Source organism: Triturus cristatus, chromosome 11 (assembly GCF_964204655.1).
Source record: "Triturus cristatus chromosome 11, aTriCri1.1, whole genome shotgun sequence".
Lineage (NCBI taxonomy): Eukaryota > Metazoa > Chordata > Amphibia > Caudata > Salamandridae > Triturus > Triturus cristatus.
In genome coordinates this window covers 395,601,595-395,629,259 of record NC_140594.1, presented here as the reverse complement: position 1 = coordinate 395,629,259, position 27,665 = coordinate 395,601,595, and the positions used below count along the sequence as shown (strand labels likewise).

At 45.9% G+C, this 27,665-nt stretch overlaps 1 protein-coding gene across 1 annotated transcript in view; it reads right to left on the bottom strand.

Annotated features, from left to right (window-relative positions):
- The window catches only part of USP39 (ubiquitin specific peptidase 39), a 243,337-nt gene that overhangs the window by 108,808 nt on the left and 106,864 nt on the right, over positions 1–27,665 (bottom strand). Inside the window, exons 3-4 of the mRNA XM_085635237.1 lie at positions 10,414–10,508; positions 2,119–2,255 (exon numbers count right to left, since the gene is read on the bottom strand). Of these exons, the coding sequence (XP_085491363.1) occupies positions 2,119–2,255; positions 10,414–10,508 (232 nt within the window). The remainder of the gene's footprint in view (positions 1–2,118; positions 2,256–10,413; positions 10,509–27,665) is intronic.

The window sequence follows — 27,665 nt, the reverse complement described above, 5'->3', positions numbered from 1 at the left end:
GGTAATATCCTACCTGCCTTATTATATGCGGATGATGCGGTCCTGATGGGCCGCACACCAAATGCACTTCGCACTTTAATACAGGGTTTCGTTGATTTTATAGCAGTTTTAGATCTTTGTACAAATTTTAACAAATCTTTTATAATGGCATGTGGCCCAAAAAAGCACCTTGTTAATTCAATCCCCATAGGCATCGAACGTTTACTAAGCACACGCACTTTTCCTTATTTGGGGCTGATATTTGCAGCCAATGTTTCCCGGACTACCCATGTGGCACATAGAAGGGGAAAATTAGCTAAATCAATTAATTCGGTATTGTCACTCCCCAACCGAAAAAAGTTGAGGTGGTACTACCTATTAAATGTTTAAATTGCAATGTATCCCTGTTGCAACCTACGGGCGGAAGTTTGGGGCTTCACTGGTTGTAGCGGCATTCAGGGTGAGGAAAACAGATTCTGTAGGAAATTGCTGGGGGCCCCAATCTCCGCATCACAGTATATCTGCCATGGAGAGTTAAAATTGCCATATATTGAGGATTTTATTAGGGCGCTGCCTAGTATATTTTGGCTTAAAATTTGGCAGAATCCAGCAGCAATACTTACAAGAAATATAATTTCCGAAATGTGAAAAGGGGATAGACATACCGTGGCTTTCTGCCGTACGGGAAAGTCTAATCAGTGTAAACCTCAAACCTATCTTCTTAAACCCAACTAATATGGACGGCGTGAGTAAAAAATTGCTTCAGGAGGTGTTATATGATAAGTACAGCAGGGATAGACATGATGAAGAGCTCCTGAAATCTTCAGTAGCAAGGTATATGTCATTAGAAGACAGACTGCTGCCATCTTATTTTCCATCTAGTTACCTTCTGAAGAATATTAGCCGTTGGGAAAGAGGATTGTTGTTTCAACTAAGAGCGGGTACTATGAAATATATGCTCTGTTTTCCCCTAGGGTTTAACGCTAAGCTAGATCAAATGTTATACCCATGTGATAACCATAGTAAACAAACAATGCCACATTTTCCATTTTTCTGTAATTTCTATCAAATGTATACAAAATTGTTTTTGATTCCTTTTTTTAAGGAAACCGCTATTATTGATCATAAAACAGCCTACACAGAAATTCTTAAATTAGAAGAGGATGCTTTGGTTTTCCGTTTAGGTTCCTTCTTGAAAGCGGCAGTCCGCTCACGCACCTCCATGAGTACTTAATGAAGGTTCATTTTTTAGGCGCGCACTGTATATGTTATTTCCCCTTTAGGATCATATGAAATCGAGGCATTTTGTAATGAACAAATATAACCAACTGCACTTTACAGCTATATTGTAATGCCATTCTATATTTATTGGACTTTTACGGGCACTGTTTTGTACGATGCTGTTATTATATCTATTTTATGTATTTTAATATTGATTTATTTTGACCTGTGCTTTTATGGATACATTTTTGAATCCGAATAAAGAATAATTGAATTGAATTAAAATGGCTTATATGAATGTAATAACTAGCATTAACATGAAATACAACTGGAAATGTAATTAATCGACCTGTTAGTTGTCCATAGAACATACACAGATGCTCTAAACATATGCGAGTAAAAATGAGTTTGCTAATATTAAGCAATGTGATTTAATTATCATAGAGCTAAAGGGAGTCTGGAATTCCTGCGCAAAAAGATTTTATAGCTGTGTTTGTTAGTGTTTCTTCTTTCGTAAAATCTCTCCAACAACCATATGTCCTCCTGCAATGCAAGTAAATATTACTGATCTATTTTAAGCAGGAATGGGATTATGTATTCCAGGAAGCTCAGAGCTTTGTTGAAAAATTCAATAAACTCTCCTCCCCAATCAGTGTCAATGAGTTGAACAACCACCTACAGTATAACTGGAGAATGACAGAATAACACAGTTGGATTACACTTTAAGGAGTCATTTACCAATTAGCATGTGCCAAGCAAGCAATGAAATACAGTAATCTTCGTCTTGATTTCACAGACACCAGCATTTTCCATTCACTGTCACTCTGCAAGTAGTTCCAACAGACAAGACCAGGCTGACCATTGTAAGCTCTTTTATGCATACAGAAAGGCTGCAGAACTCGTGAACAAACCACATACCGTTATGTCCTCAAGTGAGGAGTCGATGATCTCGTAGTTGTCTGGCAAGCAGTAGAACTTCAGGGTGTGCAGGTTGAGGAATACATGGTGGCTGAACTGGACACTGTGGATATAGGCATGAGATTTCAACCCACGGCCTGAAATGGACAACATCTATTTTTCAGTCAAGTCATAGTAAAATAAAACTTGCTCTGGTTAGCTAAATATTTAATTGAAGAGCACCTGCCTCATCACTAAGCAAGCAGGGGCACAACAAGCATTGTGAATTAGGAGTTGTTTCATCAGTGCTGAGCTCCCAGTGTCACAGCAAGGATAGTTAACTAGGAGCTCATTCTCAAATGTTATTTTTTCCCGAATAAAACAAGCACTTTCTATAATGATAGCAAGCTATAGCAGAGCACATACAAAGAAAGTCAACTCACTGATTGGCAGTTACATTCTGCAGGATGTTAGACTAGTTTCTGGATAATTAGAAGGGCATTAAAATTCCATGCAGCACATCATAAAATAATGCTGGTGATGTCACAGTGTGCTAGCTTCCAGTGAGCATTGAATAGAAAAAGGCTAACCATTCAGATGTGCCTACTGCTTGGGAGTATACATTTAACTTATGAACCTGGTTTCCAATAATCACCCTTTTTAGGTCCAGCTTACCAGACAGCGCAAGCTGTCTGGTGGATAAAAGACCTAAAAAACCTATTGTCGGCTCAACAAGAACGTAGATATGTTTAAAGCCTGCCCATTGCTTACCATTGGTTGGCTTTAGTGTCACACTGATTTGCTTTCTTCTTATTCGATGTCTTTCCTTGTTACAGCTTTTTTATCTTGTGTTTGTCCCTCTTCTGGAGCACAGCTTTTTTACCCCGTCTCTGAAAGCTGGATTCCATCCTTCCCCAGTTCACTTTTAGGGTACTACTTAATGTATTCTTCTTGCTACAACAATCCATGACAGTGCATGCGTTTTCGAATTCTATGTCAGGACTGGAGGCGAGGATTATGCCTTCTTTCTCCACTTTAATCAATAGCAGCGAAGTACAACAAACTACATTTCCCATGAACCAAAGGGAAAAAATGTAGTCAAAACAAACACGTAACAATGACCAATCAGAGGGCTAGCACAGTGTCCAATCCGGGGCTGGATGCCCAATATAGTCCATCAACTGTGTCTCCTCCTCCTCTTTCTTCGCTGCTACGCAGCAAGTTAAGTACTCATTTTCTTTTCTCTAACAGTTATGGCTGTAATGATGATAGCTTGTGTATATTTCACTGACGTTGTGCTGGTTTATGCTTATGTTGATTTCTAGCGCTTCGCGCTACATTAGTAATATTTGTTGGGTTTGGTGTTCAAGCGCGGCTTGACTAGACTGCGATCCAATTTGGTTCTCTCGGGAGATAGCGGTCCGTTTTATTTCTCTTCGTACGCGCTTGTGACGCGTTCAGTTTCACCAGCGTAGGGACAGCGCTGGAAGTGTTTAACCGCGGGTACGGTTTTCCCGTGCCTACGCGGTGTCAGCTGGCTGCGCTCCTGGTCCTCCCACCGCCAGAGGGCGAGAGAGGCTGTGCACCGCGTCGCGTTCGTTTGATCTCACTTCAAAGGGGATTTTTTCAAACGACGCGCGCGCGGTGCACCGGAGCACTGATCTGAGGAGAACGCCGGTTTCGGTGTAGGCAGCAGTAGCGCGTTTACAAGAGCTGCGCTGCCAGTGCTCAGTTACGCTTGTTGCCCATGTCCAGTTCTGTGGGGCGCAGGCTGTATATTTTACTTTGAACGCCTCTGAAGAGGTCTGTATCTTTCAATCAAGGGACTTTGCCCAGATCAGTTCACCCGGGGCAGGGTGTGTTTGTTTGAACGTATAGTTGGCCAGCAAGTAGTCCCTCGGGCCTGAACCCGGTATCTAGTGGTGAAAATACCACATTTTGCAAATAGTAACCGGCTGATACCCAGCCCTATAAAGAGAAGGTCCATCCCTTCCTGCCTTTTCAGGCCACCTTTGTTTCCCTCTCTTGTGGGGTCTGTACTCCTTCCTTATGGAGTTTTATGATGAGTTTCCCGAGGAGGAAGAGGATCCCCTCGCTGATATGCCCTGGGGTGATGCCTTTTATGAGGCTATGGACACGTCCATTTACCGGGCAGTGGACCAGGCAATTTCCCCCTTGGAGTCTAGACTGTCTTCCCAGATTCAATCTGCTTTTGCTCAACTCTCCCAGCAGTTGTCCTCCCAACCCTCTATCCCTTCGGGTATTTCACCAGATCCCCTGGGGTCCCCTCCTGCTAAGCGTGTCCGCGATGCAGGGGTGGACGGAGATGCCTTTGATCGCCTTCGACAGGCGTTTCTAGACAGCCACAGGTCAGTTCCGGCTGGTCTTTCCCTCCCTACGGGCCCGGTTCTTCCTTCCGGTGATACTTCCACCCCCTCTCCCCCGGGTCCATCTACCAATCCCCCAGGTACGTCGGATATGCTAGATCCCAATGATATTGTCCACCCGCGGTCGTCAGACTGGACCCCGGCAGACAAAGTAGCAGCCTATGTGGCCGCCCACATTAGACGCCCTCTAGAAAAAGAGGCCCGTAACTGCCTTCGGGCGGAATGCCCTCGCCCAACTTTGGAGGGTAAGGTGTCCCTCACCCCTGAGATTGACCCGCGAATGGGTACCTTTCTTCAAAAGTTCATTAGGGACCCGAAAAAGGGGATTGATAGATCCTGGAGAGCTTGCCAGGATAAGCTCCTGGACGCTTTGGGGCCCATCACAAAGATTTTAGACATGGCAGAGGAGGCTAAGGAGTCAGGCTCCATTATTTCCCCAGAGACTCTGTCCGGTTGGGCACAGCGTGTGGTGATTTTCATGGGAAATGCAAACTGTGCCCTTTCCACCGAGCGTCGCCGGTCCCTTCTTATTAAGATTGATCCGAAGTTAGGCGACCTGGCAGACTCTGAAGCTGGTGCAGTGGCCCAGGGTGGATTGTTTGGTGAGCCCTTTGTCAAGGAGCTTGGGAAATTCGTGAACACGTTCACTTCTTTAGACCGGGCACAGTCTACTATCAAGAAGGTGTTCCCTCGTGTTTTTCGCGGGGCCGGCCGAGGCAGGGGTCGCTCGGCCGGTCGACAGCAACGCCAGCAGGCGCAAAAAGGCTCCGGACAATACCATGACCAGGCCCGGTTCGGCAAATTTTACCCCACACGTGGACGACGGGGTAAAGGCAGAGGATTCCGTGGAGGAGCTACAACCTCTAGTCCAGGTGAGAATTCTCCCTTCTTCCCCTCTAGACATAGGGGGACGGTTGGCGGGTCGAGTCCAGGTTTGGGAAACCATCACGCGCGACGCTTGGGTTCTGCAAACTGTGAGGGGTTTTCGCCTAGAATTCCAAGGGTCCCCGGTTCAGTCGACTTTGCCCCGGCCCATTCATTTTTCAGCGCAGGACGCACTCTTAGTAGACGCGGAGGTTTCGTCACTCCTGGCGAAAGGCGCTATCGTTGTTTCGTCTCCCCACCCTCAAGGGTTTTTGAGCAATATTTTTCTGGTCGACAAGACCGACGGAGGCAAGAGACCTGTGATCAATTTAAGCGACTTCAACCAGTGGTTGGTGTATCGACATTTCAAGATGGAGGGAATCCATCTTCTTCGGGACGTGTTGAGGCCTCTCGACTGGATGGTTCGTTTGGACCTCAAAGACGCCTATCTGGTGGTCCCGATTTTTCGACCCCACCGTCGGTTCCTTCAGTTTTTCTGGGGTCATCACACGTACGAGTTCACATCCCTCCCGTTCGGTCTCTCATCAGCTCCCTGGTGCTTCACCAAGGTTCTCAAACCAGTGGTGGAGTATCTACGATCCAGGGGGGTCAGAATGATTGTCTACCTCGACGATTTGCTCCTCATGGCCTCCTGCCCACGTCAATTGACGCAGCAGCTCCAGATGGCGGTCTCGCTTCTACAGGAGCTCGGTTTTGTCATAAACGAGACAAAATCCCTGCTTTGCCCAACGCAGACTCTTACATTCTTGGGGTTCGTCATAGACTCCACTACATCCACTCTCAGCCTCCCGGCCAGGAAAGTTTCCAAGATCAGACACGAGTTGCGGCGCGTGTTAGCGAAGCAACGGATCTCCCTCCGCCAGTTGGCGCGGGTAGTGGGTCTTCTGTCAGCTTCGATCCAAGCCATCTTCCCGGGTCCTCTACATTACAGGGCCCTTCAACGTCTCAAGGGTTTCTTCCTTCGCAGGGGGTATCCCTACTCTCACAAGGTCGCTTTATCCACCGAAGCTCACGCCGAACTTCATTGGTGGTTAGACCATATGGAGGCATGGAATGGGAGAGCAATTTTCGGCTCCACGCCAGACATGATTATAGAGTCAGACGCCAGCAGGCTCGGTTGGGGTGCACGGTGCGGAGACCTCTCCACAGGAGGTTTGTGGTCGCCCGAAGAACAGCGGTTACATATCAACTGCTTGGAGCTTCTGGCGGGATCCTTCGCCGTTCGGTGCTGGACGAAGGATTCGGTGCAGTCTTGTGTTCTGCTAAAAATGGACAATGTCTCAGCAGTCCGTTATGTGAATCACCTGGGAGGTACCCGTTCGAAAGCCCTCTCGGATCTGGCGGCCAGTTTCTGGCAGTACTGCCTGGACGCGCAAGTGTCGGTCACGGCGGAATACCTTCCGGGTCGTGCCAATGTGGAGGCGGACTTCCAGTCCCGCCACTTTCGGGATTCCAGTCTTTGGCGGTTGCACCACTCCGTCTTTGCGACATTGAGAGACCTTTGGGGTCCCTTCTCAGTGGACCTGTTTGCTTCACACCTGGATCACCAGATTCAGCGATTTTTCAGTTGGCGTCCGGACCCCCTGGCGGCTGCCACGGATGCTTTTCTCCAGGATTGGAGTGGGAAACTGGGTTATGCGTTCCCTCCCTTTGCGATGATCACGAGGGCGACGGCTCAGGTCCGTCGGCAGCAGGCAGACCTGGTCATGGTCACGCCGTTGTGGAAGTCTCAAGTGTGGTTTCCAGTTCTTCTGGAACTTTCCTGGGATTTTCCAATCCTACTCCCCCAATTTCCAGCTCTTCTTCTGAATCCGGACGGGAATCCACACCCTCTAGTGTCCGCGGAATCGCTGTGGCTCATGGCGTGGCGGATTTCCGGGGTCGCTGGAAAGCCCCTGGCCTTTCGAGAGAAGCTGAGGCTCTCCTTGCTAAAGCATGGGCGGACAGCACGATCAAAAGATACAGGTCAGCGTGGGGTAGATGGTCCCGTTGGTGTTTGCGACGGGGTTTCGATCCCTTGGTCTCGGATATCATTCACGTTGTGAATTTTCTAGCGCAATTGGCATCTCAAGGCCTGGCATACAGATCGGTGAATACCTTCAGGTCAGCGATCTCCTCGGGCCATGTCCCGGTAGACGGTTCCCCGGTGGGCGAACACCCTCTGGTATGTCGCCTGTTGCGAGGTATCCGCTTATCGTTGCCTCCGGAACCTCGTTATTCCGAGCTTTGGGATGTGAATCAAGTGCTTAACCTCTTTTTATCTTGGCAGCCCAATAGGTTCCTTTCGCGGAAGGAACTTTCGGGTAAACTTGCCATGCTTTTATGCCTGATTTCGTGCAGGCGAGTATCAGACGTTCGGGCCTTCGACATTACAGGTCGAATTTTTTCCCCGGAGGGGGTGACTTTTACTCTGTTGAGGCGCACGAAGTGCCATTCTCGGACGATTTCGTATCCTCAGTTTCCGGACTCTCCGAAGCTGTGTGTGGTTCGATGCCTCAAGGCATACGAGGAAATGACTGAGGAGTTTCGCCCTCCGGGGTAGAGACAACTCCTCATTTCGCTTCGGAAGCCTTTTAAGGCGGTTTCCTCCCCTACCATCGCTCGATGGGTCCGCTGGGTGATGCAGGAAGCAGGCATCAACCTTAGCAGGTTTGGTGCACACTCCGCAAGAGGTGCGATGGCTTCGAAAGCCTTCAGTCTGGGGGCGCGTTTGGAGGATATCCTCAACGCGGCAGATTGGTCTTCGGACTCTACTTTCAAGCGGTTTTATTTCAAACCAGTTTTGAATATGGCTCGGGTGGTTGTGGGCAAGCTTTAAACAAGCATAATCCTCGCCTCCAGTCCTGACATAGAATGAAAATTTTCCTAGCTAACGTAACGGAAAGTTTCAATTCTATTAAGGACTCGGAGGCGAGGATTATCCCGCCCTCACTTCCTACAGGAGATCCCTCCCCGTACTTATGTAAGTAACCTTGTTTCAATTGAATAAATGGTTTGGTTACTGTTGTGCACAATGCAATTGTCATTTCTCTTTTGGACATGTTGCTTCTTAGCAGGTCTTGTATTATGGCTTTTGTACAGTTGGGCATGTACACTTCCTGCGGTAATGTTTTATTTTTGTCCTCAGGCTCGGATTCTCACAAGCAAGATTCCTGAGGGGCTGATGCTTGCCGGTTCCGCGCTCAGAAAGAGGAGGAGACACAGTTGATGGACTATATTGGGCATCCAGCCCCGGATTGGACACTGTGCTAGCCCTCTGATTGGTCATTGTTACGTGTTTGTTTTGACTACATTTTTTCCCTTTGGTTCATGGGAAATGTAGTTTGTTGTACTTCGCTGCTATTGATTAAAGTGGAGAAAGAAGGCATAATCCTCGCCTCCGAGTCCTTAATAGAATTGAAACTTTCCGTTACGTTAGCTAGGAAAATTTTCATTCTCTCCCTTGTGTGCTTCTCCCCTACCACACCAAATGCCCAGTCCCCACTCTCCGTGTTGCTGGCTCCCTCGTGGCAAACATTTGTGTGTGCTTTTCTCACAGTCAAACTTCCTGCACCCCCGTGCTCTGTGTTTCTTTCTCAATCATGCGCTTCTCCCCTGCTCCCCATGCTGTCCCTCCTCGTGTGCTGCCATTATTTTCCCCCTCCCACTCGTTGCTTCCCCGACCCAATGTCTTTATTTTTTTACACATTGTATTTTTTGGAGCACTGGCATTTGTGGGAAGTGGGAAAGGGGAGGACCAGGCTACCTCAAAAAATGCTTTTAAGTTTATTCTTTATAATTCTTTCTTTTATTTATCGATCCACCTCAGATTGGTAAACAAAAAAAGTGTCTAAATCATTTTGTAAGCGTGAATGCATAATTGAGAATGCATACGCCTGCGTCATTGCAACTTTTTTGGTCCATGCTGAAATTAGAAAAGCCAATAAGTCCAAAAAGAGATCTATTAACTTTGCCAATGCCGGTTATAGATCTCAATAACCTGCATGGTTCCTTCACGCAGGGAACTCGTTGTGGTGCCACTAAATGTCAGGGAGTACAAATGTGCATGAACCTAGTAAAGCAAATTGTTGCCTTATTGTGTCTAAAGACAGAAAGCAGAGTCAAAAACACTTGTAACAAAGAGACAAGATTCAGGAGAGAATTAATGTGCACCCGGGAATTTGAGAACACAGCCTCGGATGTCAGAATCAAGCTGTTTCACATATATGAGCAGGGCCTTCAAATGATGTTGCTCATTCATAAGAACATTTATTATGTCCCCTTAATGAATAAAGCTGCTTTTTACCTGAAATGAACCCATGAAATAAGGGCAGGTGCCATTAGGACACTCTACAAGAGCAATTCACAAAGGTGTATGATGAAAGACTACGATATTAAAATCCGTCAATTTAAAAAACATGTATTACACGTACAAGCAATTCCCCTTTTGATATGCTATCTTAGGCATGTTTTATAGTGCTAACCTCCACCGTTAAGGCACTGCAGTGAATTCTCTGTATTGGCACTCCTTCCTACAGGAATGACAAACTTTGCAGTCCAAGAATTAACCTGGAGAGATCTCAGTGGATGTGAAGTGTATCTAGCAAACATCCTACAAACACGGCAAAGGAGCAAAAGCATTTGCTACATATGAAGTCAGGGGTGAAATCAGCCAAAATAAAGAGTCTCCCTTTGTCTGTTTGAAGTTCTTAGTCACTCAATAGAGAAATCGTCTCCCAAATCACATTCCTCTAGCTCATTTCTTCCCCAATATGTTTTAAAATAGAGAAATCTGATCAGTGACAAGGTTCAGAATTGAAGTCTCCCCATTTCTTCAAATTCTCCAAGCCATGTAATTCAAAACTACATATTCAAATTGCTAAATGTGTTGGTGTTCATGGAAAAAAAGGCCATAAAGGTAGGGTAATACATAGGGAGAATTTCAAAACATCTTGTATCACAAAATGTAGGCCGGCAAGGCAGCCGTGGGGTGGCATCATCACTGTGAGTGCTCAATGACCCACGCCCTTAATCATGTTCACGCATGCTTTAAAAATGCACTCACCTTGGAAGTACTTGCCACACACAAGGCAGGCATAGGCATTGATGTGAGAGAGGGAAATGGAACACAGCTTCTCAAAGTCAAAATCCAACACACTTCTGAAAAATGAAAGGAAGAATGGCGATTACTGGTTGTTCCTTAGCTACACTTCAGAAGACCTTCCGTGGACACACTTTCTAAATCATGTTAGTTTTCTGTGGTTAAAGTGTTTTAACTACAGAAGCACTAAAAATACATGCAAACGTCTCCAATGGCCCAACTCCCATAGAGGCAGAACTTAACAAAGGCAAGTTACAGGTTAAGAAAATGTCCATTTATGACTACCAGCAAAGAGTTAAGGACAAATTGTTTCACTGAAGGCTTTCTCGTGTTTTTTTTCAAGTCACCAACCTTAAACATGCTTCTTTCAAGTGAAAGTTGTTTGTTAAAGGCCTTCTTGTTTTTAGAACCACCCATGCAAGTCCTCTCTTGGGGCACACATTGTTTAGTTTGCCAATGTAATCATCTCATAACTTATCCTTTTCAACTATGAAGAAATGCATATCACAGTTCAAGTTAAAATACATCAAAAAACAGAAATAAACAAAAAACAATTCTACCTGTGAAAATTCAGCTTCCTCCTCTGAAAAATAGCGTTTTGAGGGACAAGCCTACATAATGCATCAAACTGTTTTTTGATACAGAAATGTTCAACTGCAAACGTTGCAAAATTATAAATTGAAAATAGGTCTCATTTACAAACATAGTACTTTGAGTCAGTCTTTTCATGCCATCTCCAGAGACAGTCACCCTGCTACCTTACTTCCTTCCTATAAATTTTAATTAGTTGAGTACCCAATCCTCAACCAGAAACACCAACTCAATGAATAGATGGCGGATTTAAATGTCCAATGTGTGAACGAGTTCTTCTGGAGAGGATGGATCTAAACCAAGATATATGCTCCCGGTTTATGTTACAGGTGGAAGCTACCTATGGGATGAATCTGGACTACACCGAAGGAGCAGTCAATTTTGGATCATCTGTAGTTGGGGAAATTGGTTTACTTGGGGACTAAGTACAGAACACAGAGACCAGAAATACGTCATTAAATTACGGTACCTACAAGAAAATACTCAATGGAGGTTACTACAAACCAGATAACACAAAAGCAGGTTTCAAACTGGAAACAATGACTTAACTCTGGGCCGCTGCCAAATAGTAGTCTTCTGAGCATATCAAATATTTTCAACTCTTTTAGACCACGCCAAAGTTCTTTAAATGCTCTGAAGACCAACCACTTAACTGTTGATGTAACATCTAATTTTTAACCTTATTTGAAGAGAAGCACCTAACTGGGATCATAATTTCGAAGATGCAGTACAGCCCCTTACACCAAAGGTGAGTCAGTACCACTTGTATTCCTTCAGCACTTTTAGATTTCTACATTACTACAAACCCCTTGAGAGTCCCTTTCTCCCAAACATTTCGAATTCCAGACGTCATATGAAGGGTTTGGAACATTGCTGGAAGTAGTACTTGGAGCCTGAGGACACCCTGCGAATTAGGGAATGGCTCTTTCTGAACACTCAAAGAAGCCACCCAGTCTGCCTCCAGGTTATCAGTATGTGGGAAAATCAAGAGGAAAGGGAAAAAGAAAACAGGAGAGTCTTCGTCAGGAAGAAAGGAGAGCTTTACTCGCTCTGTTCCTCTGAAACCTGAAGCAGAATGACCAAAAACATTGTTTACCTTCCCTGCAAATAAGCCTAACAGATGCGTTCGGACATACCCACCTAAGTGGGATACGTCTCCCAGGAAAACCAGCAGCATTTTTGGGGCAGAAAAGCTTTACTTAGCTGCTTAATCGCAAATCTGTCCACCCTCGATATGAATAGCTTTCACAGAAAGCTAGTTAACATCTGCCTAAGAACAGAACTGAACAGTCACTATAGTCAGAGCCTAAACAAGCCCCTTCTCTTGCTTTACATACGCTTTGATTACAATGTTGTCAGAGAGTAAAACAGACTGATCTTCAGCAAGTGTCTTGACTGCAAAAATAATTACAGACCATTGTTTTCAATTCAATGACTTGCAGACCCCCTGTGCCAGCTAATAGGAGGAAAGGGTACTCCGAGTGCCTGCCTAACCTCACAACATCAGAACCAATGGAAAAGGAATGAGATGGAGCTTCATTTATGCATAATTTGCAACACTGATCACTAGTGAAGGTAAGAGGGTGCAGCCCACAATATCTTAGCATGTGCTGTGCCACGTATAGTCTGTTGTAATATCCTTTATCTAACGATTAGGCATTGCTCCTTGAAAAATGTAAACCTTCCGCGAACACCTATCTCCGCCCAGCGGCAAATTAAGAAATACTGTGTGGTTTGGAAGAGGAATACAAGTTGGATTTTTTTGTTCCCTTCTAACATTATGTGCTCTTAGAACATTTCTCAAGCATACCATAGTGACAGCTTTACTTCCAGGAGCACTAATGTTAATTGTCCTTTGTTAAAGCATCCGTTCAAAACCTGGAAGTCTGAATCATCACTTATTAAAGTGAATGACCAAAATAGCATGCACCTCTCAAAAGAGTTCTTAGTTACCATGACCTTCTGAACGACCTCCACCATCCAGTCTGTGGCTAGTAACTAGAGTAGGGTTCTGACAGGCAGTTATGTAGCAGGGATACCGTGGATCCTGGTGAAAGCAAGGAAAATGGCCCAGTAACCCCGATCATTGCTGTATTTTCCTATCACGACAGCATCAATAACTCCGGAAGACTTTGGCTGCAATGCCACTGCACCTGCTGCACCTGTAGTAGCTATACACCTCTGCTGACGGGTGACTAAACTGAGAGTGCCTCAGTTTTAGGCTGTTCTTTCTCTGGCAGCACCAAGGAAATCTGGTAGTCTTTGGAATGGACCTGTGATGTACAAGTGGAGTAAGTGCCTTACCTTGAGGGAAGATTCAAAGCAGTACTTGTTCAGGGGGGGGCAATCAACCTTCTTTCCATCTACAGGAGTTGCAAAGAATACATCTCCTGGTTTCATGGCATATCCAATCAGCAGATATGCAGGGCAGCATGGGCGCTACCTTTAGTGTCTGTGGAAAGTATCTTTCAGTTCTCTCAAGGGGATACAATCTGGTCATAAATTTAAGGATGACCATATTGTCCAAGCGCCTCACTCATGCAGAATGAGACTCAACTTTGGGGGTTCAGGGTAGAACTGTTGGATCACACACCCCCACTGATGATAAGCTGGTGCTTGAAACTAGAAGAATGAGTTTTCCACCTACAAAAGGTAACAAGGCAAGCAAATATTATTTCTTATGTACTCCTATCTAGTGTTTGGATCATTTATTTGTATGCCTCACCCCCCAAATAACACAGAAGTCAGGAGACTAAAGAAAAAGTATCCGAGAAGGGGAAAAGAGAATTAGCTTTTGTTTATCTACATGAGATGTGTTCTACCCAGAAATTCAAATAACACTTCCTTCATCACTTAACTTACATTTTCTTTTTTTTAATAAAAAGCACTCGGCACAAAAGCCCTGTAATTTGCTTTTCTTGAAAAACAGACCATTCGCAGTTTTCGGTTCCAAGTACGGGATCCAAGAGAAAATGCTTTAGTGGTATGTTCTCCTAGGTCTAGAGATGCTGACTGAAGAAATAAATCACTAACCTATTCAGAGATCCTTTTTTTTGCTCCCCAAAAAGATGACTATTTGGCCATGTAGTTAGGACTACTATTTATATACGTACATTGCTTAGTTAGCACAACCGCGTTAGATGTTAGAAAGCCATCCTACCACTTTTGCTGCTTTTGCACACGACACTGCAGTTACATGTTATATTTGAGAAATGCTTGCTCGCCTTTGCTTCACATGAGAACTGTCTGTTGTTCACATCCCTAACACTGAGCTGCGACCTTGGTCTGAACATTGTGTAAAGAAACAGTCTGGGTCGCTAGACGGTGCATGTTGTTGGGTTCAGGTTGATCGGCCCACTATTTAGCCATAACACGCACGCAGCTGCAAATACCTGAAAGTCGAGTGCTTTTAATATTGCAGGCTGCATGCTTTATACACATTCGGAAGAAGAGCTTTCCCAGGAGCAGAGTATACCTGATCCTGTGATGTGATTCCACTAAGCTGATCTTTACGGTATGGGGTTCCCCATTCAAGCCTAGAGACCTTCTATTAGTCTAATAATAATATTAGTTTACTAGCGAAAGGAAGGTGGCTGTAATCCACTGTCATTTTATTATGATTTCTCCTTTCATTTTCTATGGTATTGTAACTATGCTGATGGTTTTGATCTTAATCATTTGTCTGCTTATGTTAGCCAAAGTACTGCATCTTAGGACACGAGGTTTATAAAATAAACTCTTTAAACTTAGCCGTGTCTCTGTTTACTCTTGTTGTGGACTGATATGAGAATAATTACGAACAGGTATTTCTGATTTCCACCATTCCTGAGAATACACTAAGTCGCTTGTTCTGGGTTGTCTATACATAGGGACCGCCGAGATAAACTCGGATAACGAATGGGACACTGATGCTGGTCGGATAAGGGGTTCTGGGTTCTGAGGTGAGTTTTTGGTACACCACAATTCACTGAGGTCCTGGTTTCCTGTGCATAGTTCTGTGCATAAGCAGAATCCCTGCAACACGGCGCACCTAACGTTTGGTCGATTTATTTAAAACGCCTTAGTAGTGCTTATATTAGTCCACGACTCCCTCACTCTTGTTTCCGGATAGCGGGAGTGACGGATTTAAAACCTACCTGTTTCTCGACTAATAGGTTCTTTCAAGCTTGATCATTAAAAAGGTTTCTTCTGAACCCTGGTGCTACTGTTAAACTCGTTGTTTATCTTTTGTGTGTCCTTATGGCGGTTGACATTGCTGCACATAGCAGTACACCTCTGCGCTGTCATTTGACGACGTATGGGGTGCCGGACGATGGTATGGCTGTTATTTTTGTGGTGAGCGCTGATGCGTCTTTCCCTTATGAGTTGTTTTACTCTTGGGTGACTTTTCCGGCGGTGAATGCAGACGATGATACGTTTCATTCCTATACTCCCACGCAGCTACCTGCAATCTATACGCCGTATGAGACACAAGAAATTCCTATTTCTGCCTGGCAGCATACCATTTGGTTTAATGGCGCCCTTCCCCATGCGGTTACACCGGCTAGAATGGGCCCGGTGTCGATTGCAGGGGCCACATGGCCGGTGCTGGCCGGATTTACGCCTCATCCTCGCTATCTCACGGTAGCGGTGGCTGAGTTGCGGGTACTACACACAGCCCTGATTACAGTGCATAGGGCTTTGGTGCAGTACGTGTCACGCAACGTGCAGGTGGGGGCACCTGCTGTTGCGGGACAACCAATGGACCACCACGCGGTGGTTATTAGTCCTGTTATGGTTAATTCGGTGATGGGCAAGCGCCCCCAAAATAAGGATGATTTACCTTATTGGTTTGCTGAGAAATTTGACCAACTGGAGGCGGTTTTTCCGCATACCACTCCTGTGGAGAAACACAGGATTCTCACCATTAGTTTGCCGAAAGACTTAGTCCCAGATATGGCCGATTGTGACAACTGGGGCAAGGTCTTTGCCGCGACCTACTCGAAGTGCTTCGGCACTCCGTCTATGTCTGTACTACCCTCCGTCATTAAACGTGTTCAAGAAAATCACGGTGCGGAGGCTGCTGTTGAATTAGGAATGCGGCTTGTTGGGGTGTTCGATGTGGTTGCTTCCTTGGTAATGGGCAACCTCAAAGGTGATGCCATGCAGTTCCAAGTGGCTAATGAGCTGGACCGCGTGGACGAACTCGACAGGCCTAAGGAGTTCGCTAAAATAATTGCGGAAGCCTATAGGACCATAGGCCGCAGTGCCTGCGGTGTTAAACCAACTGTAATAATTCCTGATATAGTACAGCAAACTAAGGTGAGGTCGTCTGGTAAAGACGAATGCCCAAATTTTCCTAAACAAAACTGGCGGGCAAAGAAACAGGGGAAGCAGCAACAGAAACAGGGGTCTCGTACAGCCTCATCCGTATAGTCGACTAGTGAAAGCACATATGATCTGAGCGATCGATCTAGTATTAAGTCACCTGATAGATTTCAGGTTTCTGAACAACGTTCTCCTCGTTCTTCCCAGGAAACATCGGCTTCACAGTCCGGTGGCGGAGACCGTGGGAAAGGAAGGGGTGCCCAAGGACGTGAGCAACCCCGTCAGACTGACGGTAAAGGCAAGCAGGACGAGTCTGCACGTCAACGACCACCGTTTCAAAAGAGGAAAGTTACTGCGCTAACTGCGAGGTATGCCACAGATAGTGCGGACGCAGCTTCAGAACCTGACATGGGCACTAACGCTGCTCGACAGCGCGGCGGAAGTTACAGTAGCGCGACAAGCACTGCGTCCATATCTGGTGGCGACAGCAACTGACACGTTCATTACTGTAGAAACTGCTGACACTAGAGTGGCTCCCCCGGACAGACTGTATAATATAGTCCTTTTAATTGAAGGTGACATACAACGTACGATTCAAGGGATTTTTTGGGACAATCTGACCTCTTCGTATGATATTCTATTGGCAGAGGCAGATTGGCCCCCGGCTTTCATTTTGGATGCTCTTAGAGGGGAGGAGGTGATCCTCCCATTCTTGGTGCACACAGTGCCAAAGGACCAAGCTAAAAAGTTCGCTGAGGAGTGGGCTCTGGTGCTAGCACCGGCTTTGTATCGTAATCAGGTAGGCTGGGATAAATTGTCCTCCAGCCATGAGATTCCCTTGCGGTCCACGCCCCAGCCACAACCCCAATATCCCATGCGTCGCGAAGCAAGACCTCAGGTCGCGGCTATCCTTGAACAATTGGAATATCAAGGTGCTATTGAAACATGTGTGTCACCAATGAATAATCCTTTATTCACTGTGACGAAGCCTGATGGGTCGTACCGCCTGGTTTTGGATTACCGGCATTTAAACTCTCATTGCCGGACATGCGCAGCACAGAATACCCACAGTTCTGCTCTCGTCGATAGTCTCGTGAGAAAACGGTTTAAAACCACACTTGGCATTTCCAATGGCTTTTACAGCCATAACCTGTCCTCTCTTAGTAGTCAATGGACGGCATTTACCTCAGACGGCAAACAAAAACATTTTAAAAGATTACCGATGGGCTATAAAAAAGCCCTGGAGTCTTTGCCGCTCGTATAGTCTCTCTGTTAGAGACATTGACCCTGATGCGTACTCGCATGTGGATGATATTTATCTCACAAATGACGAGTTAAAGCCGCATTTGTGTCGCGTTGATCGCATTATTGTTTTGTTTGCAGACTTCGGTTACAAATTCAACTTTGCGAAGTCTCACATTGCAGAATATACAGTGTTGTTTTTGGGATACGAACTCAACAATGAAGGTCGAGGGTTGGCTCCGCACTTCCTAGAGAAATGCGCATGCCTACGTGCTCCTACGGCACTGAAGAAATTACAATCTTTGCTGGGCTTTCTGAATTTCGGTCGCACGTACATTCCTGATTATGCCCAGCGTATCAAGCCACTTTATGTCTAAGTACAACCTACTTTTTCCAAATCATGCTGGCTGCCGGAGCATTCAGCTATATTGCAATCTTTGCAAGCTGACCTTCTTGCTTCAAAATACTTACTGACGCGTGATAACCACACTAACCTGGTCATAAGAATTGTGCCAGGCGCAGTGGGTTTCACGTACCTAACGTTCAATGAGGGCGACACCGTCCCCATTGCCTACAAATCGCACCTGTACACTTCGGCTGAACTGCGATTTTCCGCTGTCGAGAAAGTTGAGACGGCAGTACAGATGGCGATTCTTAAAGAACGAGCGCTATCGCAAGGGAAACGCATGTTGGTGGTCACACCATATCCTGCCCTTGAGGCAGTGACCAAAGCGAGTGTACCAAATTCTAAAGCTTTGCATCCACGGTGGATACAATGGGCCAATTCCTTGACATCGCCCAACGTCACTTATATCTTTGACGCAGCACTACAGACTCAGGAGTTCTTACAGTATGAATTCGTTCATCCAGCTCCTCTGTCCTTGCGCACGCTCGAGGATTACCATTGTGTCATTTACACTGACGGTTCTGCTCAACCGGCGACTGGATCGAAGCATGCCTATTCAGCGGCCTGCGCAATTGTGGTCAGTACTTTTGTGAATGGTGAATTCCAATCTGATGTCGTGCATTCGCAGTCATTGGGTGATTGTACCGCACAGTTGGCAGAGCTCCATGCTCTGGTTCTCGCACTGGAGTTTGCTGATTCTCGGGTCACCCACTCCTATAGTGAGTGACTCATTTTATTGTGTTCAATCTTACAACGACAATCTACATTTTTGTTCTCAAAATGAATACCGTGATTCCAAAGGTAGCACAATTAAGCACAAAATGCTTTGGGTTCGAGTGGCAGAACTTAAAGAACATCTGCCTCTCGTGAATGTTATTCACACTCTTGGTCACCAACGAGTTGGTGTCCATGCTGTCGGCAACAGCCTAGCTGACGAGGCAGCAAAAACAGCAGTGGCGACATACCTAGTAGCAGCAGTTACAAGATCGCAAAGTAAGATCGAGGATGACATCTTGGCAGCTATTGCTGCTACAGAGAAGGGAACAAATTACCCAAGAGGTTTCCCTTCTCTTTACCTTTATCGCTCAAGTCCTGATAACGTCCCGTTAGTGAGGATTGACGACGTTGGTGACAGATTGATTCCCAACGCGGACTGCAGACCATCTTTGATATTAGCGGCTCACGAGGGCATGGCGTCTGCCCATGCCGGCGTTGCAGCTACTGTATCTCTGTTACAACAACGTTACTGGTGGTGCGGTTTATATAAACAAGCTCGCGCTTATGTTCTTAACTGTGACATTTGCCAGCAGATTAAACCTTCAACTGCGGCGCGCCCACCACAGACTCAGTTGTACATATCTAATAAACCACTAGGGTGTGTTTATTTAGATCACTGCGGTCCATTCACCTCTGATACTGCGTACAAGTACATCTTGGTTGCAGTGGATTCGTGCACACGTTTTCTGTGGGTATGGCCACAAAGGAGTGCTGATGCCCGTACTGTCATCAGGGATTTGCGTGTCTTTGTGGGAAGTTTTGCATGTGGTACCTTTCATTCTGATCAGGGCCCTGCGTTCGCCTCTAAGGCGTACAAAGAAGCCATGAGAAATTTGGGGGTCCAAGTCAAATTTTCGTCTCCCTACCGACCTGAGGGTAATAGTGTGGTGGAACGAATGAACCATGACTTAAAGCAATCTTTGACAGCTAGGGCTTTAGGCACTGGACGGAACTGGCTACCCCACTTGTATAACTTACAATGTGCACTTAATAATCTCCCTAGAAGGTCTCTGGGTGGGCGGACCCCATACATGATGCTCTTTGGCATACGAATGTTTGTCCCGGACCTTGATGGTCTAGACATGGCGGCGTCAGCCGCTCCCTTTGATGTAAATGATCACTGTGCTGTATTGCAGAATCTACATGAAACAAGAGACAGTCTAGCGAAGGAACACGTGCCCTCCACATCTGATGCTGCGCTTCAGATTCCGGTAGTCGGCTGGCTACCTTGAGTTGGTGATCTGGTCCGTGAGAAGGTGGAGAACAAGAAGGAGTTCGGCCCATCTTATCGTGCACCAGTTCCGGTGCTTGGTGTGCACGAACAGTCATTTTACCTCCACTTCCTGATCACAAGGATAACAGGTACATCTCTATTGACATTGTCAAGCTACAGCGAGTGGCCGATTCTTCTTAGTATGACTCCAGCCGTTTCTTGCCCTGCGATGCTGAGAAATTCTGTTTTGGCCCCAGCTTCTACCACCTTGCCTGATGTTGCCATCGAGATGCATGCAGTTACTGGTCCTTTGTTGCCATGGACAGCTGGTGGTCAACCTGAAGATATTGAGTATGCTTATCCTGCGGATGTCCCGTTGCCTGTTTTACAATCCACAACAGTTAACCAGTCGCGCTTCTCCTTTGACATTAATTCAATGACTTCCATTGCCCCATCAAAAGTTTCAATTTTTGCGGTCTGGTTTAAAAGACATTTTTTAATTCCCCCTTGGACTTACATTTGGTTGGTGCTCATATGTATTTTTTTGTTTATGTCCATTGAATTTGTGGTAGTGTTTTTTAGACTTATAAATGGACACTACCTGAAAGAAAGATCTACAATTAGACTAATTGAAGGAACTTTGGCCCCCCACTCCTCATCACATATCATGAAAAGGGACCAGACTTTTGTGAACATTACTGCCTGGCCTGTACTGGATGGGATCGCGTGGGATGCTGTTAAATTACAAATTCATGGTCCCACTGAAGTAATCAATGTGCCAAATGTATTTCGTGTTTCTATGGGTGATGTAGTTAAGCAAAGCATCCGCTCGGATGATTGGGATGTTCAAGCCATAGAAGCACTGTTTTCTGATTTGAAATATTATGCTGCATTTGATGCTGAGGATTTCTATTTAGATGCTGCTAATTATGATGAGCAGTTTTGCTATCAACATTATGGCAATCATTTCCTTCACAAAGCAAATACATTTAGAAATTTTGTAAATTATACGCAATGGGAACACTGTCCAGCACCTAGGCTGGGCAGCTCCACCACGTTAGTAGAAAAATTCACATATTTTTCTGATTTCAGTGAGTCGAATCATGCCTCCTTTTACTTTAAAGTGGTGGCTGAGTCTACCTCGAAAGTTAGGCTGACACACACTAAATTGTTGTATTCCAAGTCCTTTATGGATGAGTTGGCAATCGGAGGTTATGATCTGTGGAAAACTACTGTTGATCTTAAATCGGTTTGGGGTTCTAAACGGTGGCAGGTACGGGGAACAGAAGCTTTGCATCGTGCCTGCCTCATCCCGAACCACATGTTATTTTCGAATTCGTCAATTTTTCAGACCACCTGTTTTGGATTGGCTACTTCTAAAAAATTTAATTCTCCCTCTACTCCGGATCTGGGTGCTTATCCTAATTGGGATAATCATACGGACCTGTCCCTTGCTACGTTGCAGTAATACATTTCTAACACATCCTTCAATATTTCCAAATTAGATCTGGAAGGGTGGTTAATATGGCAAACTAGCTCAGATTCCTGTCAACATCGGTTTCTGGATTTGAATCCGGGGTATACGCAAGTTCGTGTGGACCCCAGTTTTGAATCCTCTCACACTGTAACTACCTACTCAGTAGGGAAGTTATGCCAATCTTGGCTGCAACATTCCACCTTAGCATCTGTTAAACTTCATTTATCACAATTGAACGACAAAATAGATTTGAATGATTTTGTTAAGGGTCCTGCGGTTGGCAGGTCCAAAAGATGGGTATATGCTGTTTATAACGAAGTTTGGAAGCTATCACAGATTGAAGCTGCATCCAGATTACGAGCTATTGATCAAGCCAATATGGAGAAAGTGTTGGCTGTTATAGATAATAGCATTAACACCCTGTCTTCCAGAATTTATACGTTAGATAATATTGTTTCATCTGTTGTTGACATTGTGCAGGATGATTTGTCTGTTTTATATCATGGTCAAAATCAATTGCGTTCTATTATGCAGTTTGCATGGACATTGCAAACGTTAAAGGCTGGGAAAGTCGCTTGGGATTACATGAATACTTCATCTTTGTTCCTTCCTTTTAATATAACTGCAAAACAACAGTTCATGTCCATGAAGGATGCAACATACTCATTGCTGCATATTGAAAAGTTAGAACCTTTACCTTTCTCTGTTGCCGAATTAAACTCCGCTGTGTGGCTTATCCACGGGTTAATTACATTACCGTTTCCCCTGTTTAAGTTCAGTTCCTGCATGAAACATTATGCGCTAGGCAGATATGAACAACTGGGTACTGCCGTCCTGCATGAAGTTTGGTCACTACCGTTCACGTACAGATGTGTGAGGGACGGAAAAGAGGTTTACTTAAAAGGTGAAGAGTGCACTTCCACTCCGGATCACTCTGTGGTGTGTCGGCACATTCAATTGCATGGTGCATGTAATGTGCACGCTCCTAATTTAGCTTGCGTCCTGAAAGGGATCCCGGTGCCAGTTATAACACCGTCTTTTACGCTGCTGGCTAACGGTAGTTATTTGCTATTAAGTAATGAAGCCTGCTGTGGGATGTTAGTGGCAATTCCCTACATAGTGACTGTATCCCAGAGAGTAGTCTGCTGTAATAACGTCCTTTTCCCACCCCCGCATGGACGGCTCGATGTATCCATCTGGCTTTCCATTCCAACCTTGAAAGCAAAGTTCAACAAGATGAGCAGAATAAGGGCTCTATTGTCTCAAAAAGAAGTCGCGTAGACTTCATCCTGGGAAACATTTGTCCTTCACGTAGCAAACACGCGCACCGAGGTGCAGGCGCTTTTGAATACTGATCTCCCACTTCATTTTGGTGCCCTAATTCAGACTATCTTTAATGCCTCGTCAACAAGTGGCCTGGCACATTTTTTCAAAATTGTGGGCTCCGGCCTCGTGACCTCCTTCCAAACTATTTTTGGTGTGATTCCTGCATTTTTTCATTCTATTTTCTCCAGCGTCTTCGGAGGTCTCCCATTGATTCTCGCCCTCGTGGCTGGGGTACTGTTGTTGGTCTGCGTACTACGCTATGGATGCACAACTTGCGTCACACGACAGCATGTCCCGGCTGCTCCATCTTCGTAACCGGATGCTTGAATACTATGGAACACTACCACTGGCAACATTGAGCATAGCCTATGGGTTGTCCCTCCGGTTTCCCTACTTTACTTGCGTACAGCCTCTCTTTCATTGCCTAGAGTGTCCGTTCCAATGGGCTCTGGATTTGTGCTTGTCGAACTCTGTGTCTCCCGCCCCGGATTATGATCGACTAATGAGGCCCTTAGTGGCTCATGAGTTGGACTGTTCTGGTGTCAGGATTATGGCCTGTGGAGCAGCACATGGAGTCCTAGGGAATTGGGACATCGGAACGGCTGCCGCTGAATTCTTGGCAAGAAGTTATCTTGAAGAACACGCCAGTTGTCCTCTAATGGTACTAGAGGCTCCAGTTGTCGAGGAACATGTGTGTTCATTCCCCTTGCTGAATTGGATGGCAGATAATTTTGCAGAACATTCCAATGATTTCCTCTTGGAAGCCGTTGCAACTTATTGTGCTTATACCTTGATGGATTAACTTGGAGGTCATCCAAAATTCCTGTGGAATGCCTTTTTGTTTTTCGTTGAAAATCCATCGATGATATTGTTTTCCCCTTTAAATGGTTTTTTTTCTCTCTTTTTCTCTTCGAACTTTTCACTTACCTTATATGGATTCACAATTTGTGCCCTTAGTTCCGTTCTATCGAACTTGAACTCTGCGTTCTTAAATTGCGCCCCCACTGGTTAGTGGTCCGATCAAGGGGGGGGGGGGGGGTGTAGTGAGGACTACTATTTATATACGTGCATTGCTAAGTTAGCACAACCGCGTTAGATGTTGGAAAGCCATCTTGCCACTTTTGCTGCTTTTGCACAAGACACTGCAGTTACATGTTATATTTGAGAAATGCTTGCTCGCCTTTGCTTCACATGAGAACTGTCTGTTGTTCACATCCCTAACACTGAGCTGCGACCTTGGTCTGAACATTGTGTAAAGAAACAGTCTGGGTCACTAGACGGTGCATGTTGTTGGGTTCAGGTTGATCGGCCCACTATTTAGCCATAACACGCACGCAGCTGCAAATACCTGAAAGTCGAGTGCATTTAATATTGCAGGCTGCATGCTTTATACGCATTCGGAAGAAGAGCTTTCCCAGGAGCAGAGTATACCTGATCCTGTGATGTGATTCCGCTAAGCTGATCTTTACGGTATGGGCTTCCCCATTCAAGCCTAGAGACCTTCTATTAGTCTAATAATAATATTAGTTAACTAGCGAAAGGAAGGTGGCTGTAATCCACTGTCATTTTATTATGATTTCTCCTTTCATTTTCTATGGTATTGTAACTATGCTGATGGTTTTGATCTTAATCAGGTGTCTGCTTATGTTAGCCAAAGTACTGCATCTTAGGACACGAGGTTTATAAAATAAACTCTTTAAACTTTACTGTGTCTCTGTTTACTCTTGTTGTGGACTGATATGAGAATAATTACGAACAGTTATTTCTGATTCCCACCATTCCTGAGAATACACTAAGTCGCTTGTTCTGGGTTGTCTATACATTGGGACCGCCGAGATAAACTCGGATAACGAATGGGACACTGATGCTGGTTGGATAAGGGGTTCTGAGGTGAGTTTTTGGTACACCACAATTCACTGAGGTCCTGGTTTCCTGTGCATAGTTCTGTGCATAAGCAGAATCCCTGCAACAGCCACAATCAATAGTGTCTTGTAGCTAGACAAGAGTCTAATTCGGAGTTCGGTTCACCTCCTGTTCAATGTTGAAGGACTGACAAATGAAACACCAATGCTTCAGATTCTCACAAATTCAAATAGGTTTGCTAAACACGTAGATCATGCAAGAGATTGCATTACTTACCTGTTGCACTCCATTCTCTAGTCATTGCCCAGCTGCATTCCCTGCCTCAAATTGATACCCTCCTTTCCTGCTCCATCCTATAGCTATCCCACCCCCGAACTCATTCCATGACCCCGCCCCTCCCCCAATCAAGACACTGGCTGCTACCTTCCTTTACCATCCAATTCTTGTTTCGCCTATCCCACTCTTGCTTGAGTCTTTCACTTTCTCTGAAATGAAGGAGAAGCTTATTCACCTAACAACCTATGTAACACATTGTATTATGTTTAGGTTGGCTACTATGCAAACGTATTGACTGCATATATTGTCAAAAGCTTTGCTATGGGTAGGGACATAGCTACAGTCGTCTAGGATACCATAATTCAGAGTGTCATTGCCTTGCACCTCATGATCCTAGGAATAGAAGTCAGTTAGAATGCATCATCATTTTCCTATCTCGCGGTCTAACTCCCTTATAAGCACTGGGATATGTCAGACCAAGTAAGCATGAGAGAGACAGGGAAAGAAAGTAAATGTCATGTCGGCAGACACTTTCTTGGAAGACCACCAGCAACTGTATTCCTAGGATCACTCCTTTAGGTCCAATATCTATTTAGCTCCTTATTTACCTTTTCACCTACTCCATTGTCAGGATCTCCTCTCAAAGCACTTGCCTACTAAGAAGCAAATCAATGGTGTATTTTAAACAACACCAGCACAGTATAACAATTTGCCTATTCGCTAATCTTACCAAACTTCCTAGCCCACTTCTTTTTTTTGCTTCCCAACCAGTACTACTTCTGCCTTGACTGTTCTGATGTACTCTTCTCCAACTTTCCACATGTTTACCTTATACCGCCTCCATCTATTCCCTCTTGTTACATCCCACTTTCTTTCTCCCAGACACTAGGATCCTCTCACAAAGCAACTAATATCCGTACGAAATTCATCTTTCTTAGACGACAAGTGCACATCACTACCCAAAAATGCAATCCTAACTTAATAGCGTCTACTTCCAACGAAAGGCCCCCCTAGACTGTTTACTAATCAGGTTCTACACAGTGACACTGATAGCACCTAACCGAGCCTGGTTTCTCAATACTAACCCGTGGGGATCCTCCTTCACATCACTTGCCCACATTTTTGCCAGGGACCTCTCACTGTTGCTGGGTGTCAAGAATTCCTGTCATGCGAGGGGAGGAAAACGGTAACCAGCGAAAACGGACTACATCTCCCAGGATGCTTAGCGGTTGAGAGGTTATGTAAACAGGAGAGCTGTTACATAACTCAAGGAAAACACGCCCTTATGTAAACAGGAGAGCTGTTACATAACTCAAGGAAAACACGCCCTATAAAGGGAGGAACCGGGAGGTACAACGCTGTCGGATATTGTGTTTACACCGACGTACCTGCTTAGTGAAGAGCAGTGTTCCGGAGTGGTGCTCCAGTAAGGCAAGAACGGAGGTAGGTCGAGTCGTTACTCCCTGGGCCGTGTCTTGCCCCATCGTCACCTGTGAAGGACCCGGAAGCTCTACCGGATAACCATTGAGCTTCGCTTTTTGACTCGGCTGAGTCAAAGCGCAGTGGCGCTTTTGCTGGTTGGAGTCGTAACTCCCAGCCCGACCAGAGATACAGGGACTGCTAGCTGTAACGCACACCAGGAGGTGTTTGCCGCGTTACAGACTCGGAAGTCCACAGGATCGATCGAGCGGCTGCTCTCGGTTCAGTCTTCTTTGCTTGTGATTGGGGTATCGGTGACGCATCACCAGGAGGTGACTCCGCGTCCCGGTGCAGTCTGAGGAAGAGGTTGAGCGGCTGCTCCCTTCAGGTAGAGACCCCGGCTGGGTGTTTCCCTGACTCCTCGATTCTCCCCAACACTCTTCGTGCCCCTCACAGCCTACCGATTGGCATTGTCGGCTATTTCATTTCTGCCCTCTGTTGGCATACGCCGGGATCGGCGTATATGCAGAGGACGGTTAGGACCATCCGTGCTGTGGGCTGGTAACGTACTTAGCCTGGAGGATTCCAGTGACTATAACCTTTGTTTATTCCTTGTATTATTTTTGCCTTCATTAAAATAACTAAACCTTCACAAGTGGTTGCGTTCTCATTATCGTGTCTGTTAAACGATCCTGAGACGTTCAGGGCGTTACACTGGGCTGCCTGGGACGGATGTCCACACTGCCGCTGCTACCGCCACTACCACTGACTGGGACGCGGTACCGGCTCCCCGGGAGGAGGGGGCTGCGTGCGGCTTCGGACCACAATTCCCGGCATCCTCTGGGTCACGCCATTTGACGCTGATGCCTGCAAGTGCCAAGGAGGCGCATAAAATCGCGCTAGTGCTCCCGCTGCGCGGGATCCTCCTTCACATCACTTGCCCACATTTTTGCCAGGGACCTCTTACCGTTGCTTGGCTGCCTAGGACGGACGTCCCCACTGCCGCTGCTACCGCCACTGCCGCTGACTGAGATGCAGTACCGGCTCCCGGGAGGAGGGGGCTGCGTGTGGCTTTTCGGAAAACAATTACCGGCATCCTCTGGGGCACGCCATTGGACGCTGACGCCTGCAAGCGCCAAGGAGGCGCATAAAAGCGCGCTAATGATCCCGCAGCGCGGGATCCTCCTTCACATCACTTGCCCACATTTTTGCCAGGGACCTCTCACCGTTGCTAGGCTGCCTGGGACGGATGTCCACACTGCCGCTGCTACCGCCACTGCCGCTAACTGGAATGCGGTACCGGCTCCCGGGAGGAGGGG